Source organism: Psammomys obesus, unplaced genomic scaffold (genome assembly GCF_907164565.1).
Source record: "Psammomys obesus unplaced genomic scaffold, mPsaObe1.curated_primary_1811, whole genome shotgun sequence".
In the NCBI taxonomy this organism is placed as follows: Eukaryota; Metazoa; Chordata; class Mammalia; order Rodentia; family Muridae; genus Psammomys; species Psammomys obesus.
Window position 1 is genome coordinate 9144913 of NW_026596085.1, and position 20287 is coordinate 9165199.

General features: G+C 41.0%; 1 protein-coding gene across 1 annotated transcript in view; it reads left to right on the top strand.

Moving 5' to 3' along the window:
- The window catches only part of Slc2a13 (solute carrier family 2 member 13), a 263691-nt gene that overhangs the window by 59611 nt on the left and 183793 nt on the right, over positions 1–20287 (top strand). The window contains exon 3 of the mRNA XM_055627184.1: positions 13610–13818. Coding sequence (XP_055483159.1) covers positions 13610–13818 — 209 coding nt within the window. The remainder of the gene's footprint in view (positions 1–13609; positions 13819–20287) is intronic.

A 20287-nucleotide genomic window follows, 5' to 3' on the forward strand; every position in this document is an offset into this window, starting at 1 on the left:
TTATTGTATGGATTGAGTGAGTGAATGGCTATGAAAATGCTTAAGAACTCTTAAACAATAATAGACATTGCTAGCTGTTATCTTGAGAAAGCATTGGTTTCAGCCTCTATATCCGTTTAATCTTATTCAACAGCTACAACAACAACAACAACAACAACACAAACCTTTCACCTTTAGTTCTTTTACTTTCCACAAATGAAAAGTAAATGCAGGTTGGCAATAGCAGGAGAGGTTTGTATAAGACCAGTCTCCCTGAAGAGGCTACACTATACCATGTAAAAATCTGTTAATGGCCAGAGCATAGAGCATCTTTAATGAAAATTACCCTGCATAATATCATCATAATAGCAGATATACATCTAAATATTTGTCCAAACTCATGGACTACACTCCTTCAGGTGTGAACCACAGGTAATGCTGATTATCCATGAAGTTGGTAGACTCATCTCATATGGATGTGCACATTGGTGGAGGATGCTGAAGCCTACGTGGAGAGGAGAATGTGGGAATCCTCTGCACCTGCATCTTCTTATTTGTTGTAAGATGGCAATAGCAGAGATCGGCATAAAACTGAATTATGTATATGTGGTTTGTACATGAGTACTTGATAGGCTGACAGATGGCCTCATTCTTTTTTCTTTAAAACAGCCACTAGAGTATATTAAGGGAAACAGCTAAGAAGCCATTATAAGCATTAATATCCTTTAGGTAGTTTGATAGGCTATGGAAATGTATATTGTATACTGTCACTGTTTACCAAAATTAGGACCCATATATACATTTAAAAGATAGGTGGTTTTGCGCTTTACATAAATTGAAAGTAAGAAGATGGGCGCTATAAAAGTGAAAGTGAGGTGCTGTGATGTTAGTAGTCGGAGAGGCGTTAAAGCGGTGTCAGTAGAGATTAGGATGGCTCATAGTGATCAAAGAGCCTGTTCACCAGAAGCAGCAGTGATGATAAAAGTGTGGAAGACAAGATGAAAGCTTCAAAACAGAGAAATCAAAAGGTGCGGGAGTGCTTTCCTAACACTGTGCCTGTACATGCTGGGATAGAGCTGGGCACTTCAAAATGGCAAAAAAAAATATTTGTTTTATCACAATAAGAAGGAGCAGAATGGGAAAATAGACAAATCGAGCTTCTATTTGAGATTTAAAAAAACATTTTATTACCAATTTATTATAGAACAGTTAAACAAAAACATTATAGAAACAATATAAAACCATTAAATCCTTGTCAAAATTGACTCTTGATGGCCACATTCAATAGCTTTATTTGTCAAGGTGCTGTTAGAATTTCTTTGGCAGACATTGGCCAGGTCCTGAGTATAAAATAAATATTTAGAATACTTTTAATAAATAAATTATATTACATTTTTTTTAGACTGGGTCCTTACATTATTGAATTGGGAATATCAATAGCAATAAAATAGAGAAGAAAGTCCTAAAGATTTAGGAACTGAAGCAAGATGTTCTAAGTACTTATAGATCTGTGGTGTGTTGAATAAGAATGGCCCCACATAGGTTTTTATGTTTGCATACTTGACCTTTAGTTGGTGGAACTTTAGGGGAAGGATTAGAAGGAGTGGCTCTGTTGGAAAAGCTGTGTTACCTGGGACAGGCTTTGAGGTTTCAAAAGGCTTGCACCATTCCCACTGTCTGTCTCCATCTCCTACTTCAATCAAGAGCAACCTCTGAGGTGTTTGCCACCGTGGTTCTAACCCTCTAAAACCATAAGCCCAAATTAAACACCTTTTTTTTTTTTTTTTTTAATAATAAGTTGCCCTGGTCATGGTCTTTTATCAAAGCAGTAGAAAAGTAATAAGGACAAGCTTTAAGGAAAATTAGAAAATAAAATAAATTGAAAATAAAATATATTAAATCAGGTGATGATAGTGTGTGTGTATATATACACATACATATATGTATATATATATATGTATGTATATGTATATGTGTAGCTTTAAAAGATGATCCTAGAGAAAAGGCTTAAAGTCATGATCCAACTTCCATATGAAGAATGGCAAGTCTGACGGCACACTCTTAACCCCAGCGCTGAGAAGCGGAGCAGGCAGATCTCCAGTTACATCTTGGCTAATTGAGGCACAGACCACAGTGAAACCCTCTCAAGGGAGGATGGGGAGTGAAGGGAGAAAGGAGTAAGAGAGGGAAAGGAAGGGGAGAAGGAGAGCGGGGGCTCAGGGGGAGAAGGAGGAGGAAGGGTAGTTGTTAAACTCAAAAGTAAGGAATGGAACAAGAAAATAAGCAGAAGGTATAAAATAGAAAGACAGTGGAGTTGATTCTGTGGAAAGATAAATAAATTTAATGAAGTGGCTATGACTCATCATACTAAAATAGATAAAAGCTTGTATTGTTAATACCAAGATGAAAAGAGTGTGTGCCATTCCTCTGGGAATTATAATACCATTAAATGTTTTATAAACAGTAGCTTTAACAAGTTAGAATGGGCATGTTACTTAACAGTCATACTTACCCAAAAATGCACACCAAGAGAAAATGAAAAAATACAGAATGCTTTACATTTCTGAATAACTGGAAGCATGACCTTCACCCACCAGTCACGTAATTTCACTGGCAAGTTCTAAAAAGAGGTTGAAGGAGGTGCTGTCTTTCACACTCTCTTTTACTGAACTGTACCGCTACCCCTGTTAGTGAAGAATAAGACGTGCTGTGTAAAGGAAGACAGACACAAGGCAGCATGTGGTTCACAGTTCCACAAGAAGCTCATCACCAAGCAGGGTAACTCCCAGACACAGGAATCTTATCAGCCGTTGGCCCTGGTGGTGATGATCAACTGGAATAGAGTCCCTATTCTTGAGTAGTAGAAGTATTCTTATCTGGGCTGGTGGTTGGTTACAAAGTCCATGCATTTCCTGATAACTCATACAAAGAACCTTGCATCTCTGCAATGGGTTTGATGTCCAGTACTGGAAAAAATTACTGTGAACCTCATATTGGCCGTCTTACACTATTCTATTTCTGAATTTATTTATTTATTTATTTTTATTTTTTGAGACAGGCTTTCTTATAGCTCTGGCTGGCCTTGAGCTTACTATGAGCTGAGATAGGCTTTGAATTTATTTAATCCTCCCATCTCCGCCTCCGAAGCTCTGGAATTATAGATGTGTGTCACAATATCCAACTCTACCATGAAAGCAGCCTGCAGTGAAATAAGTTTTCTGACGTCCTTTTAAAAGCTCCTATTATCCTGCAATTAAATAACCTTATCTTGTTCAAAATTTCTGGTGTGTAGGCTCTATGAAGTTTATTTATCATTATGACTATTATAATCTCAGTTTTAAAACTTTACATGGAAGATTCTCAGAGGTAGATAAAATCAGTCTCTCTGACACACACACACACACACACACACACACGCACACACACACACAGAGAGAGAGAGACAGGGAGACAGACACACACATCCAGAGAGATAGATAGAAAGTTTTCACAGAAACCATGCTATGAATTTGGTTTAGGTCTTCATATACTTTGCCGTTTAAAACTAACATGTATAGAATGCTTCATTGATAGAAACAGTGTTAATCTGTTTCTGCCAGAATATGTCTTTCTTTTTCTGCTATAACCACAAGACTCTAAATAACTTTTTCCAAGCCATTAAATACTGATATAAAATTACTTTCGGAGATTTTTTCCCCCTATAAATCAAGCACACAGAGGTAATACTTCGCTACATTTGTTTATTTAGTGATTTTGGTTTTATAAGTTTGCACAGAATCTTTCTTGAGGCAGAACAGAAGTTGCTTATTTTCTGATCATAAAGCAGTAGAAAGTTGAAATATTCAAAATGGGACACATGGAGATATTTTCTTTTTTAATTTATTTTTTTATTAATTACACTTTATTCATTTTGTATTCCCCCATAAGCCCCTCTCCCCTCCCCTCCCGACCCCACCCTCCCACCCCCTTCTTCACGCATGCCCCTCCCCAAGTCCACTGATAGGGGAGGTCCTCTTCTCCTTCCTTCTGATCTTAGTCTATCAGATCATCAGATCACATCAGGGAGGCCACAGGAGATATTTTCTTTCTTAGTATCTACTTTGGAACACTGCTAGGTAGAGTCTTTCAGATGGAAATCATGAAATTTGCAGGCAAATGGTGGGATCTAGAAAAGATCATTCTGAGTGAAGTGTCCCAGAAGGAGAAAGACAAACATGGAATATACTCGCTTATATAGACCTAAAAGATATGATAAACATAATGAAATCTATACACCTTAAGAAGATAATCAAGAAAGCGGACCTGGGGTATGATGATCAATCCTCATTTAGAAAGACAAATGGGATATGCATTGAATGTATGACAGGAGTCTACCGCAGATATTTTCTTTATGCAACCGTGTCTCCAACCCTTGATGTCATGACTAGCTAATATGATTACGGCAAGTTTCAATCACCAGTGCTGATCTTCTGCATGGTCTTTGGTGACAAGGGAGTGTTAAGTTAATGCACAAAAATCTCAGTTTGGCAATCTTATTATCTTAAAATTTTACTATTTTTTTAAATTATGTGTATGCATGTATTCCTGTGTGTTGCAGGCCAGAAGAGGGTAAACCTCCTGATACAGGTGTAGGAGCCAAACTCAGGGCCTGTAGAAGAGGAGGAAGCATTCCTAACCACCAAGTCATTTCTCTAGCCCGATTTTCTTATTTTAATAGCTAACTGTTAAAATGGAGTTGTGAGACACTGATTGAAATTTTAAAACACATCATCAAGTGACTTGCTGTAATGTACCAGGTGACCAATATCAGTGTTATCTGACAGTGTTACTGGGCAGATGCCTTCCCACTGGTGTATAATAGAGTGCTCTTAGTACACAGATTATTCATATAGTTATTGCTTCAGGCTTTGAGAAGTAGAGAAACCCCACAGCCACAGGAACGCTGGTGGCTAGTTCTGAGTCCAGGGCTGCAGGGCCAATATTCCTGGGTGTGGTTTGAGGGGGCTGCAGTTACTCTGTTTTCCACTGGCAACCTTAGCTAGAAGGTTTATTTTCAGAGTTATACAGTGTTGCACCATCGATGATTAGATTTATTTGTTATGGTTGGTGATGCGCCTAACTCTTGGTCTTTCATATACATTCAGAAGGGTTTTTTTTGGCTTTTTTTTTTCGGATAAACAGCTAAATATTGACTCAGAGAGAAATCTTGGCATAGCGTTCGAAGCTAACATAAATCGTCATTCAGTAGGTTTCGAAGAGCCTACTGATTCTGATAGCAGACTCTTTATTTTCAATGAAAGGGAAAATGTGTTGACTTTTACGTGTGAAGGCCTGCCAGTTGGGAAGCATACAGGCTCAAGGGTAGTGTGTGAACTGTTACATGCAGCTCCGCGAAGTCCACAAAACTGGGGAGCTTTTGAGAATAAAGCAGAGGTAGCATCCTAGTGTTTATAATAGCTTTCTAGTTTATTTGAGCTGCTCAGAGTGGTCTAACATGGACTTGATTTGTTAGTTAGCAGGAAATGGGTGTAAACCCAAAGTGGAAATGCAACAATTGTAACTACAAAGCTAGTTTTTTTTAAAAAAAATTTTTTTTGGTTTTATATAAGCAGTACTGGATATTATTAATCTTCCTTAAGTCTTGACTATGTTCAAGGCACACTTTGAAAGACTGACACGATGGATCTTCTTAGAATTGAAAAAATACACCCCCATATATATATATATAAATTGTTTGTGGCTATGAAAATAAGTGGTAAAGATGTAGTATTGGAGTTTTTAGAGAGCAAGTGAGTGCACTGTTCCACGGCAGGGAAAACGTGGCGTGTGGGGCTGCAGCTGGAACAGCAGGAGCTTGAGTCTGGTTGGGCATACTGCAATTGCCAATGGGAAGCACAGAGAGACTTAGACTAGGATCTGGGGCTAGGGCAGTCATCTGCTTCTGCTAGCTGAGTCTTCACAAAGTCCCAGAGATGCATCTCTCACCTTGTTGAAGCAGCGCCACCAGTTGGGGACTAAGAGTTCAAACACCTGGAAACCGATACAAGCCATCTGTGTACCCCTATCATACTTTCATCTTCCATGCCTGCAATGGAGTGCCAGGCAGACAACTCCCCGTTCTACCGTCAACTTCAGATGCAGTCTGGGCCCTTCTACCTTAGCCATAGATAGGATGCTCCTATCTGGCGAAACCGCAGAAAACATTTTCTTAGGTGCTGGATCCGTAGGCACTGGAAGCTCTTGTTCACATGAATTTTGGTTTTCTCTGCTGGGGCCTTCCTTGGGTGTGTTCTTGCCTCCATGGCACACTTCCTACTGCCCCAGTAAAGAGAGATGTAGTTCTGACAAAATAAGTTTGGGAAACACCTGGAGCTGTTGCTTGACCTGCACCTCTAGGCCCTCAAGGTCAGTAAGGCAATGGGCCAAGTGATTGTGGCATTTAAGTGCTTTCATTTCTTCAAGTGAACTGTGACCCCTTTCCTGACTCGAAGGAAGTCCTTCAAGAGCTATGAAAAGATTTGCATGCAAATCAATTTAGATATATGCTACAATGAAGTTTCCTTGGCAATGATGATCTTCCGTTACATTTTGACTTATTGCTAAAACTGCAGAGAACTAGGGAGTTCTTTTGCAAGAGATTGCAACCATTCTTTGCACATCATTTGAGGAGTGGGGAGATAAAAGAGGAGGAGGAGAAGCGCATTAGATTGTGAGTGTAGAATTTAGCTCTGTGTGCAATTCCCTCTGAAGGGTTGAGGCTGGGGTGAATTTTTGTCAGGCTCAGGGTGCAGAATAAAATATAGATAAAACAGTGTTTGATCTATCACGTCTGTCATGCGTATCATTCTTTTGCTACCCATGGTTTTTTTGTAAAAAAGTTTTCTGTTGTTTATATTGTTTCTTATGTAATTTAAGGAGAAATAATTATGGAGGCCGAAGCAGGAGCTTGCAAATTTGAGGCCTGCTTAAGGTACAGAGTGAGACCCCCCCACCTCAAAGAAACACGGATTCTTTTAAATGGTGGTCATCTGTTTCCTGTGCTGTGGTAATAATATCCTCAGGGGGTTCTAGTTTAGTCAAGGCAGGCGTTGAGAGAACAGTGTGATATTGTTTGTCACCAGCTGCTCTGCTCCTACTGGCTTGCAGTTAACCAGCCTGATGGGTGAGACTGTGCTGAGCACTACTGAGAATTGTACTCGCCCTCTGCTTTCTGTTTTTGCTGCACGGTTTTAGGTGCATAGATGTGAGTTGAATCGCACTTTCACAAAAGAACCTCAGAATTCTTTAACCATGAAGTTGCGGTGAGTTAATGCAATTTTTAATGAGTTCAGCATAATTAATTACTAGGTAGTTAATGAATATTTATTATTATAGGTTGGCTCACAGTAAATATATATATATGGGCCAGGCTGGCTGCTTTTCATTTGTATCTTTTATCGCTTCTTAACTATGGGTCTCCTTTGTGCTTCATTTCTTAATTTGTGAAATGAGGTTGATAATGCTCTCCACATCCTTGTGTTGTTGAGAAGATGGTAAGTGTCCTGCAGTTTGGAGTCCTTTGAACAGTGCTTGGGGCATGGCTGGTGTTCTTTGTTGGCTCTTTGTCATAAAGTGTTCCATGAACCAGCTGAGCACGCACGTTCAGTTAGATTCTCATGTATTTGGGAACGACAAAGCCTATGTAACATGCCAGTTAACCCAGTTCCTAGAAGCGGGTGATTACTGCGGGCTGCAGTCACTGCAGTCATTCTGCTGTCCTGTGCCTTAAGTGGCCTCCCGTGAGAAGATTCTGAAGTGGCGCAGGGAGGAGCGGTGCGAAGCCTTTGAAGCAGTGGTCTGTGAAGGGCCTGTAATGAAAGTGGCCATAGTACCTCTGTGCAGCTGCGCCACTGTGGGGCATCCAGGGCCCAGCAGTGAAGGATTTGAGATTCTCAGAGAATCAGGTTTGGGGGAATTGTAAAGCAAGCTTACCCTGAGTGAGAAGGGGTTCTTGTCCCGGGCTGGCAACATCTGAAAACATCGTCCCCCGGAGGGTCTGCTCCATCCTGCATTTTCTGATGGACAGGTCCTGGTTGCAGTGTTAGCTGTGACCCTTTTAATGCCGAGGCTTCTGTATTTTAAAAGATGTCTTGCCATGATGCTAAAGATGTTTTGAAGGGTTTCAAAACTCATTAGTGCTCTCATTTTCTTTCTTCTAGAGTCAGCCCGTTTTTTCTTTCTTTCTTTTCTTTTTTTAAGTCAGCTTGTTGTACCTTCTTACCCACAAAAGATAAAAGGCTTTTCCTTGAGATCTTGGGTGTTTGTTGTTCATTTTTACCTCTGGGATTTTTTTTTAAATGTTTAGATCTGTGGTTCTTGGCCTCAGCACATTAGCACTACCCAGAGAGCTTTTAATGAAATAGAATTCTGTGGGCTCAGAGCCCAGACCAATTAATCACAACCCCTGGGGAAGGTGGGGCCTAGACTCTGGTGTGTTTAAACCGCCCCTTGGGAGATTCACACATGAATCCAGGATTCAGAAACCTTGTTTTATCTGATAATAATGAGGTCTCTTGATCGCTAGGGACTCCTCCCTTAGTTTGTGTCAGGGCTTCTTGTCATTCATCTGGTTCCTGGTTTCTCTGGATTTGGAAGATTGACATCCCCTGATTCAGTTTAGCTAGGTTTATAGCATTCTGCGTCTTTATATTAGGTTGAAATTTTCATCAGTATAACAGCAACCCTTCCTACTTCACCCATATACACATCTTCAAAAACAATAATTTTCCCCCAGAGAAAGATATGAGATAGTTCTACCTACTGGAGACTTGGGGATATAAAGCTATAACAGACCTATGTGGACTTCTTGCAAGGTTAGGCATCCCAAGGAGGTGAAATTTTCTTGGTGAGTATCCCTTCCGCTAAGTGAACTAGGAACTACTGTGACCTACTGCGCTGAGCAGTGCTAGGGGACAGATGCTGCTCTGTGTGCCATAGATAAATAACTTGACCCGGGGGTGTTGTGGGTTAATGTGCCTATACCTGAACTACCTTAAAAATCAGTCTTCAGTTATGGTCACAAGATGTTTGAGACAATTAACATAAGGAGGGAAATGGTTTTGGGTGTCTCAGGTCAGCATCAGCTGAGAAAGTGATGAGGGGAACCATGCAGTAGAATATGGAGGAGATAGTTGAAGACCTCATGGCAGCTGAGAAGCACACGGACAGGAAGCAGCCCTTTTGAGGGTGTGATTCTAGGACCTAACTTGGAGTGTGGTCCTCCACACTCCAGAACTTCTGTGCCTCTTGAAGTTTTCATCACCACCCAGTAGCACAACCAGCTGCTGACTCAGGTCTAGATACATGTTTAGGGGACACTTAACAAAATCGTAGCAGGAACCCGGATCCAATCTGTTCTTGCTACTTATATATTGCAGCTACTCACTCGAAGACTCTCGCTTGCAAAGAGAGGATCTGATCATGCCTAGAGTGACAGTGGTTTTCTGGGCAAGTAAGTTTGCAGCTAAATGATCTGGAAGACTTGCTATTGGTACTTGAGTCTAAGCCTAGTTCCTTTCCATGTAATAGTACAGAAGCTTTCAGTATATGGCTGTTGTTCTTTCCATTCATAAAGTATTTACTAGATGCCATCCACGTGTGAGGCGCATCCTTGACTTGGTGCTCAGCTAGAGGGTGAAAGTGAAAGGTAAGATACAATAGCAGACTGAGAAGCATACTTCAGTTGGGATTTAAAAAGAACCTTTTCTCTGTGAGCTGCACCGAGGGTTTAAGTGTTGGTATAATCACACAACATAGATGGCAGAGGCTACATCATCTGTTCCATCACTCAGTCCTGAGTACTTCATTCACTCTCTGGATATTACTCTTTCTGATTCTACTTATGGGTTTATTGTGCTGTTTATAGTAAGTGTTATTCTTGACACCCAAATCATAATAATAGTTTTCCTCTTTTGTTGTCAGATTTAAAACCCAGTTGCTTAGAATTTATTTGGCTTACATCGTGAAATCTAGCTGTGGGTGCCTTTATATTGATTTACCATAGGTTAGCGTAACTTAAAAGGCAGACTAGCTTTGCAAAGCATATTAAATCAGAGTAGTCTCTGTTGAAGTTACTTGTTTCTGCTTCTATCTTCTCTGCTATGGGCCATTACTGCTTCATCAGGGTGAACTTCATGCTTCCTGGCAACATGAAATAGGGAAATTACTTTAAAAAAAACTAATTATTCAAAGGACAGAAATAGCTATTAATAAATAACTTGCTGCAAGGCATGGTGGCATATCTCTGTAATCCGAGCTCTTGTGAAAGAGAGGGAGGGAGACCACAAGTTGTAGGCCAATATGGGCTACATATAGCAAGACCATATTTCAGAGGACAGAGCAAAAAAGGGGGGAGTGTTAACAAAACACAGAAGAAGTAATTGCAGGCAGTCAGTCTCCTGAGAAGCATACCTCATATCGGATCATTTCTGTTAGCTCCCTGCTTCTGTGACAGCAGCATATCTGAGATGCCTGACTAATGGGGGGGGGGGGAAGGGTTACTTTGGCTCAAGGTTTTTGTGTCAAGGCAGGACATCAAGACAGCAGTTCAGTGTGAGAGGGATTGATGACCTCATGGTTGCTAGAAGGCCAAAGGAGAGAGGAAAGTTCTGGGGTCTCAACATCACCTTTCAGAGTATTCCCCAGGTGCCAAACTTTCCCCCGCTAGCCCCACTTCTTAGAGGGTGTACCCTCTCCCATTAACAACATAGGCTGGCAAAGAAGCCTTCAGCATGCGTGCCTTCAGGAGACCATAGCGGATCTGTATTCACCCGCCTTGGAACCTGTGCATGGGATTTGTATCAGTAGCAGTCGGGAGGTATTGCAACCCATAGTCCTGTTGTATGTATCAGTATTAGACATACTATTTATGGAGGGCTTTGCATGATTTGTTCACAATATGGAAATACTATCTTGGCATTTGCCTATTTATCAAATTGTAACTCGTATGAGAGAAATAAATGTTAGATTTCCCCCATTTTCAACTTCAGGACAGCATAAAAAATAACAGCTCTTTTCCAGTGAGGAAACTCTGATTAATTAGCTATTATGTATTGCTGTGATCCACACAAACACCAAATCCTGTGGTGAGTATATATACACTCAGCGCTGTCAGGCTGGGTGAGGGGCATGTATTCAGTGTCGCTAGACTCTAGGGAGTGCTCCGTGATTTCAGCCTGTGGCTACTCAGCATGTGGTCACCGCTCTCAGAGTCTGTGGTGAGTATGTACTCAGTGCTCATAGGCTCCGAGGTATGTGTGTACTCACTGCTGATAGACTCTAGTGAGTGCGCACTCAGTCCTGTAGGCTCTGGGGAGCGTATACTCTTTCTGTACTGTGGTGAATGAGAAGTGTGCACTCAGAGCTTTGGGATTACACTACAGGGAGCAGTTGGATGCTGGATTGGCAGAAGCAAGCAAGTGAGTTTCCTGGAGGCAGCCCACTCATTTCTGCACAGCGGACGAATGGGCGTATCCCTGGTGTAGGCAGGCCCCAAGGAATTTGCCTCAAGACTGTTTATTGTTGCTGTACTGCCTTCCCATGCTTGTTTCATGTATCAGCCATGGCAGAGACCCTCACTGCTCATTGCTTCATTCTGTTGGGCAGATTTCCTGCAGATTATTTTGAAGATGTGCCTTTATAGTGCTGTTTAAATGAACTGGTGATTTCATAATTCCTGATGATGATTATGAAGAATTTCTGACTTGATTCAAGTAATTTAAAAACCCTCCTGCAGTATAGCAAAAACTGCTAGGAGCTCTATGGACATGTGGAGATATGTCAAGCACATGAATTACACCAAGAAGGAAAACAAGGTTGAAACAAATTAATAATCAAGGAGATAGATTCATTTTAGGTTTAGCCCAAGGGTAAGGCCCAGGTGTACACCACGATAAGGAAGACTATATGAAATGGAAACAAAGAATAAATGGTTAGCTATATAAGACAAGACAGACACCTGTTTCTTGGAAAAACTTTGACTTAAAAACCTTACTTTGAACACATAAATGTACGTTTGAAATAAGATAAAAGTCTGCTTTGAACTCATAATGAGCATATAGATAAAGCCACTGCTTTAAACTTATAATAAACAAAGTATCTAGATATTAAAATCAGTAGTCCTTCTGTAACTCCCTTTTATGTATCTATTTTTGAATGATTTAATTTTTTCCATACATTGAGAACCTTTGTATTAGAATATATTAAAAAAACCAAGACAGAATTAAACATTTGTTGAGGCCACTCACTTCATCCAAATATTTTCTGTCTAATTGTCTGTATATATTGTATATGAGTATATTTATATCTGTATGTCTTCATATATGTGGATGAATGGTGTCTTTGGGACCTCTCTTGTTTTGTCTATTGATTGTATGTGTGTATGTGCATGAAAGGTTTGTGCCTTCTTTGTCTGACAAAGGTGTATGTTTTTATATGTTTTTAAGTTATTAAGTTTGGTAAGTGATAAGCAGTCCTGTTTTATAAGCCTTCTTAATTAGGACTCTACCTTCCAGCAAGCCACTGTTCACTGCTGAGCCATTAAGTTAAAAGGAACTAAGGCTTTTCGTTTTACAACTCCTTGTATTTATAGCAAGAAATTGTCAGGGCTGTGGCCGCTTGTACTCTGAGTTAAAGGAGCGACATGTCTTGACTGATTAACACCCTCTGCTGTCTTTCTCTCTAGAGGCTCTCATGGCCAGTAGCCCCTGGGAGTTAAACTGTATGTAAAATTAAAGGTACATACACAGTTAAACTGTATATATAGAGAGCCCCAAATAGCAAGGCTATCAGCCTGGGAGTTTGAAAGTGTATAGAGAGAATAGCAAGGCCACCAGCCTGAAAGTTTGAGTTAATGTATACAGAGAAACACCAGCTATCAATCAGCTGCTCACCACCGACACTGCAACCCATGTTGGCTCACCCTGTGTGCTGCAGCCGGTCTATAGAAGTACCCAGTGTTTCAGACTCTATGTTGAGTGACTGTGCATGCTGTTAGATTCTGTGGTGTGTACACGGCGCTGGCAGAACCTTGGAAACACATACAAAGTGTTTGTAGGTTCTCTGGTGAATGGCTGTTCAATCAGTGTTGTCACACTGTGTGCTGAGTGTGTACACAGTGCTGTTAGAATCTGAGGAAGGCTTGCTCAGTGGTTTTAGACTTTGGCGAGTGTGTGCTTAGTTATGGCAATCTGGGGCACATACTAAGTGCTTTTGGAGTCTGTTAGGCTCTGTGGTGAAAGTGGGTTCAGTACTGTTAGACTCCAGTGGGTGTAGTGTGTACTCACTGCTATTAGACTCTGGGGAGTGCACACTCGTGTTTATATATTCTAGTGGGTTAGTGTGAACTCAGTGCTGTTAGACTGGGCAGTGTGCACACTCACTTTTATACTCTTATCAGTGAGTGTAGGCTCAGTGCCATTCCACTCTGGAAAGTGCATGCGCCCTGAGTCTGACTTCCATGTTGAAGGCGTGTGCACTCAGAGCTGTTTTAGAGTCCGCGTGAGCGTGTACTCAGCGCCGTGAAACGCCCCAGGGAATGTGTGCTCAGTGCTCTCAGAGCAAGTTCACAGTGTCAACGTGTTTCCTATTGCAGGTACATGTTGGGGCTTGCCGCCGTTCCAGCCGTCATACAGTTTCTCGGGTTTCTCTTTTTGCCCGAAAGCCCCCGGTGGCTTATTCAGAAAGGGCAGACTCAGAAGGCCCGCAGAATCTTGTCCCAGATGCGTGGCAATCAGACTATTGACGAGGAGTATGACAGCATCAGAAACAGCATCGAGGAGGAGGAAAAGGAAGTCAGCGCAGGTATGTGCAATTCCCCCTGCGTGGTTTTAGCATGATTTAACGTGGCTTTATACACATAGCAGAAGAGAAACGGTATGTTTAACTTTAAAATTAATGTAATAGACAACCGGTGCACATTTCCCAGCAGTAACAATTAGCACGCTCAAGTCGCTGTTTCCAAGTTTGTGTTTAAAATGTGTCAACTTTGATTCCATTCTGCATTAATGGGCAGTTCATATGGGGACACATGTGGTTTTTCATTCCTGAGAAAATGACAGCCCTATATGGAGGTGTTGGTTTCTGTCAAGCATAGTATTGGCTGTCTTCAGACCCCTTTGCTGACAATTTTAGTAGAGCCGGAGACTGAGGCCTTCCCTCGGCATCTGATAGACACTGCCAGAAGTGAGGCATTGTGGGGTGAGTGTGCTGTGACATATCTTTGTGAGCGTGTGAGGCACGGTCACCCTACTGCTACAGTCTTCTTCATCAGACCAGGGCCCCAACTACGATGAGCCTGCTTTCTGAACACCTGGCTTACATGGTGGATTACACTGATGTCTGAACATTTTGTGAGCGTCTGCTGTGTGTCTGGCAATGTTGGTGTCTCTAAAGAATCACCCTGGTGCAGAACAACGAGACTTTGCCTTCACAAAATTACATCCTTTAAATGGGTTCAACACTGTGTTCATTTTTTAAAATACTATTTAAAAATTATCCACTTACAGTACAAATAACATTTTTTCTATTCTGAATTCTTCTTCTGGTACCTCAAGTTAAATATGAGTTTCTTTTGTAATTATCAGTACTCTTGAAACCTACGTTCTAATTACGTGTGATTGGAGTGTAAAACTTGGAATATAAGGGCTGTTGAATAAAATGCTGTGTAGAAATTTTGTATTTATTAATTAATACAAACTCATGTAGAGGCACGGATGCTTCTGATTTTTACTATAAACTAATAAGCACAAATCTGTTTTAAAAATTCGGCCCTGTTTTGTTTTGTTTTTGCTTTTTTTAGGATAGGGTTTCATGCAGTCCACAGCCCACGATGGCCCAGAACTCATTACGTATCCTAGGATGATCTTGAACTTAGTCATGATGCTGACCTTAAGAACTCTTGCTCCTCCAGCCTACACCTCCTGTGTAGTGAGAATGTAGGTGTGTACCACCATTGCCCAACTTGCACTGAGCTTCGTTCTGATTGCTTACAAATACATCTCCTTGAGCTGCACAGATGCTGACAGTGCACTCTAACTGAGTTTCCTGACTTCTGGGGCTTTCTCACCAAAGAGACTGCATAGACGCTTGAGTCTCCTCTGTAGTTATCCATGGGTGCTTCTGTTTTTATCAGTGGATTTTACAAGCCAAAGAGGACATCATTGGAGGGGGGTAGATAAATTTGTTTTTATTTCTCATTGTTGCTTTAGATAAATACTTGGACAGATTTTTTTTAAACACTGTAATATGATATACCAAGGCTTATTTAGTGACTGACTCTTCCAAACTTTGGAAGTAATGCATTTATCTCATCTCTCGATTTGCAGTATATGGCATACTGTCTTCTCAGTTAATTTAAAAGTTCATGCCATGTTTGTGTTTAAAAGGTCAGGGTCGGGGTGCATTCTGGCATAAGTGGACAGAAATGGATTAACAGTACCAGGGCCTTGCTTCCTTCCTCATCAGCTGCAGTTGTACTGGGGAGAGTGGGTCCTGTACCTTGCCCAGGAAGCACAATGGATCTGGCTCTGTGTACTCAGTCGTGAGTTAAATTCACAAATAGATATGAGTTTCAGGGAGACTACGTCACTTGTTTCAAGTAGTGATCAGCAGATGGTTTCACGTGGCTTCAAAGTTACAGAGAGGTAGGCATACAGGGCCTGAATGTTACATAGCAGCTATGTAGCTATGTTAAGTTCAATTTTTTTTAACATTTGTCTGCTTGACTTTAGAAATTAAGAGAAGTTTTCATTCTACTTTGCAGGGTAACTTTGTGTGATCTTTTAATTGAATTTTTTTATTAATTACACTTTATTCATTTTGTATCCCCCCATAAGCCCCTCCCTCCTCCCCTCCCGATCCCACCCTCCCTCCCCTTTCTGCATGCATGCCACCCCCCAAGTCCACTAATAGGGGAGGTTCTCCTCTCCTTTCTGATCTTAGTCTATCAGTTCTCATCAAAAGTGGCTGCATTGTCCTCTACCATGGCCTGGTAAGGCTGCTCCCCCCTCAGGGGGAGGTGATCAACAAGCAGGCAGAGGCTGCTCTTCAGATTATGTCAGAGGCAGTCCCTCTTCCCATTAATATGTAACCCACTTGGACACTGAACTGCCATGGGCTACATCTGTGCAGGGGTTCTAGGTTATCTCCATGAATAGTCCTTGGTTGGAGTATGAGTCTCTGGGAAGTTCCCTGTGTTCAAATTTTTTTAAATAACAGCCAAACATCTTTAATGGCTTTCTGTGGTCATCACCCTTGTCTGTGTATCCCAGACGTGACTTGAAGAGTCGGAGTTTTTTGTTTGTTTGTTTGTTTGTTTGGGCATGTGTGTTCACAGGGTATTGGAGAAATAAGGTGTTACTTTATCACTAGACATGAGTGGGATTCTTGTACTTTAGATTGTAAGAAAGTCAAAGTGTGTCTGGGGCTGTAGTTTATAAGCTGTTACCTTTCTCCCATAATAAGGAAAGTGTAACGAGCCAACAAGAGGTAGGGTTCCCTGGAAGGCAACCTTTCAAAAATACGTGTATGTAGGCATGTGTAATGTATTTAGCGTATGTGTGCGTGCCTGCCATAGCACGTGTGTGAATGCCCTGGTGTGTGGGGGCAGGGTGCGGGTGGGAACAAGTGGGAATCCATTCTTCTTTTCTATCATGTTGTCCCAGTGATCAAACCCAGGTTGCCAAGCTTGATGGCAAGTGCCTTCACCTCCTGAATCATCTTGACAACCTGGAAGGCAATTTTAAGGAAGAATTTTGAATGTTGAGTGCTGTCTGCCACCTTGTCCAATGGGCTCATGTTCTAAAGTGCATGTCCGTGTCTTTTACCAGAGGTGAAAGGAGGGAGTGCAGAGGCTGCCCGTGCCATGCGATGTCCAAGCTTGGGCTTCTCACAGGGAAGACTGTCTCTCCACCGAGTTTCCCACACAGACTGAGATATTGGGTATCAAGGTTGGATCAGAAGTAGAACAAGGGATGTGTATTAGGAAAAGTTTCCTTTTCAATAGGAGCATACACATTATGATGGGTACACTATTGTAGGAAGCCAGGAGAGGCCACAGACGTGGAGCAAGGTGGTTGTCATGGTAGCTTCAGTGCTGGACAGACAGGGGAGGTAAGGTAGACAGCCCCTGGAAACCTTCAGGCAGAGGATAGTGTGCCTTTATAGCTCATTGGAGTCACCTGTGACACAAGTCAGTCATCGGTATGTAAAATAAGGCCCCCATATTAAAATAAACACATGATCTTTCTTTTACAACTATGGTCACATAGCTCACCTAGATCCTAGTACTTCCAAAATAAACATATTTAAATAGATCACGAGCCAGAAAATTAGCCTTGAATTTTGAACACTAAAGTATTAATATAAGTAAATACATTAGCTTAATATATTTATTTTATATATGTGATAACTGTGTTTTCACATTTGTTTATTCATCCATTTATTCACTTATTTGTTTGCATTGTTGGAGATTGAACTCAAGGCCTCACACAGACTAGCTAAGTACTACATCACTGAGCCAAACTTTAATATCAGTGAAATGGAAGGAGTCCTTTGGTAGCACTATTCCAGGTTGCAGTGTGATATAGGCTTACCTAGTCCCTGTCACAGACAATCAGGTGATGCTCACCCCCAAAACATTTAGGCCAGCAAGATTGTGATTTTATCAGTTTGTGGACTAATTGAAGTGGTCAAATGCTGGCTGTATGTTTTGCTTTTGGTGAGGTAGTTTACTCCTTAGCCTAGAATGGATGAGTGTGGTGTGAAAAGGCATTTATTCAGCATCTCCCAGGAGTTTATTTTGATTTCTCTCCAGCTCTTTGGGGTCCCAATTCTCGTGTTTGGAATAGACAGCTATATCTCTCTCTCCCTTCAGCTCTTTTGCTCTCTCTCTCTCTCTAGTAATTTTGCAGTTAGGTCATAAGTCTTCCTGTAAATCATTTTCTCTTTCAGTGAATTGATGTTGTGTGTGGCCGTTTTTGCAAATAGCATTTTGCAGAGAGGTATTTTCAGGGAGGACCAATATCATAGCTTGATAGAAATTCTTCTGTAGCTTCTTTAGAAATCCAATCCTGAGTGGTGACCTTGCAGGGAAAAGGCTCCTTGCCTTGTCATCTGCTTTCTTGAGAGGAGAGCAGTCTGCCCCTGAAATGGTCATAGGTTGCATACATTACAAAGAATTGAAATAGATGTTGACAGTTTCTTAGGAAGATGACCCATGACATTCTATGTATTGACAGTTCTATATCTAAAATCCTAAAATTTGTTGAAAAATTCCCTGAACTGTCAAAGCCTCTTGGCTGTAATATGTACACATCGTGGTAAAGCATGGACTGAAACAGAAGGCCACTGGCCTCCTGCCACTGAAGGCCACTGGGCAGTGCATGGAGGTCAGCAAATTGGTTTTCTTAGTCATGATGACTGATTTAAGAAGCTGTATCATTCAGTGCTGCTTTAAATAAATATTGCATTGATTTTCTAAATCCCAAAGGGCTATTTAAAGCCTTATGAAGAATGGAATAGTTCTTAATTTTACATTAAGATGTCATTGAGTCTGTTATGTGGGACGAAGAGCAGCAGAGATTTTCCACATGCACACTTGTTGAAGGAAGCCTTTTTAATGGCTGTGGGCCTTCTAACCACTTCTCTTCATTTGTACTGAAATTCAGAGTGTTTTGGTGCATACATGGGTAACTCATAAGGGCTTTGTATGTCTGTTTTCTTGCTATGTTGTATGTAAATCTAAATCTCGTGAGAAGAAAATCCATGCTGAAAGAGCTTAGTGTCAACTCCCATTCACACACCGATTCACTGTGAGGGGCACACTGTTTTTAATTTGTCTGCATTTAAGCCAAGGAGGACATGGTCCCTAGAGGGTAGGCATTTCAAAAGAGAGTTCTGCTTCAAGGTAAATTCTTTACAAGCTAGCTTGAATCCATTCAGTGCAGCTAAGAGATTCATGAATTATATGTCTATACTATCTGTCTATCTACCAGTCATCTATAATCATATATATGTGTATACACACACACACACATACACACACACATATATACATATACACACACATCCTCTAGATGACTAAAATGCTGTATCCTTTAAAGATCTCCTAGTATGTGCAGGTTAGAGAGTATCATAAGAAATGCTAAACTGTTTTCCCTGCCCCTGGGCCTCAGTGCCAGAACCTGCTTCTTCTGTGCTATCTGAGAAGTCCAGCTGTTCTTCAATGTCATTTTATTATCAAATGTTTCTCCAAAAAAGAGTGAAAGAGAAAGAAGGGAAGAAAAAAAAGAAATTCATTTGTTCCTTCGTTTTTTAAATTCAGTTTGTATTTTAAATCCAGGAACTTAAATGCCACCTATTTCCCCACTCTCTGATTCCACTTCCCAAGCTGCTGATCTGCAGCAGCGACATCCTCAATCTGTATCCCACTGGGAAGCTCACTAGAGATGCATGCTTTACTTCAGTTGCTCATCGGTGTCTGTACTCCTTGAGGTGTTTAAAAATGAGTGGTGTGTTTGCCAGGATAAGGAGAAAATTAGGTTTATGAAGCTAAATTACAATCAGTTGCTGTAGAGACTGTTCTCAAAATGCTTCCTTGAAAATGGCTTCCACTGCACTTCTCTCAGATAAAATGCCTTCAAAACCCTTCATTTTAGAGAATTAAATAAAACCACTCTTTTTCAGTGGTGTGATGAATCTCAGGGACTTTCAAAGAAACTTCATGATTATCTTTACGATTACTATTGTTATTTTTTTGTTTTTATTAATTCTTTCTTTATTATTATTTGTTACAATTTACTCACTTCGTATCCCAGCTGTAGCCCTCCTCTTTGGGGATGAAATGGATGTATGTACGCATTTCTTTTTACTTAGACCAGTAGAGGATGATATTGTGCTACCCCAAAGTAGTAAGTGCACAAACTGGAAGGATGTGTTTCAGGATTCCGTGGTAGTGATTTAGTTGTGCTGTAGCGTGGTAGGCTAGGGCCACTCTTCATTGGCAGCCTGTGACTGGGATGCTTTAGTCTAGGAGTTGACAGATTTTTCTTACAGGGGCAAGTCCTTGGCTTTATAGACATACGAATGGTTAAACTGAGCCTGTTCTGTCATACATCTGAAGCCTCATCTCTTTAGCAAACCTCCTTGAGTGAACTGACTGAAATAAATCACTTCAGAGGCGAAGATTTTAAAATGTCACCTCTGTGTGTAGATAGCTGCTTTATTGCTTATTGCAGCACAAAAATCAACACAGAGTATATGGAAGGATGGA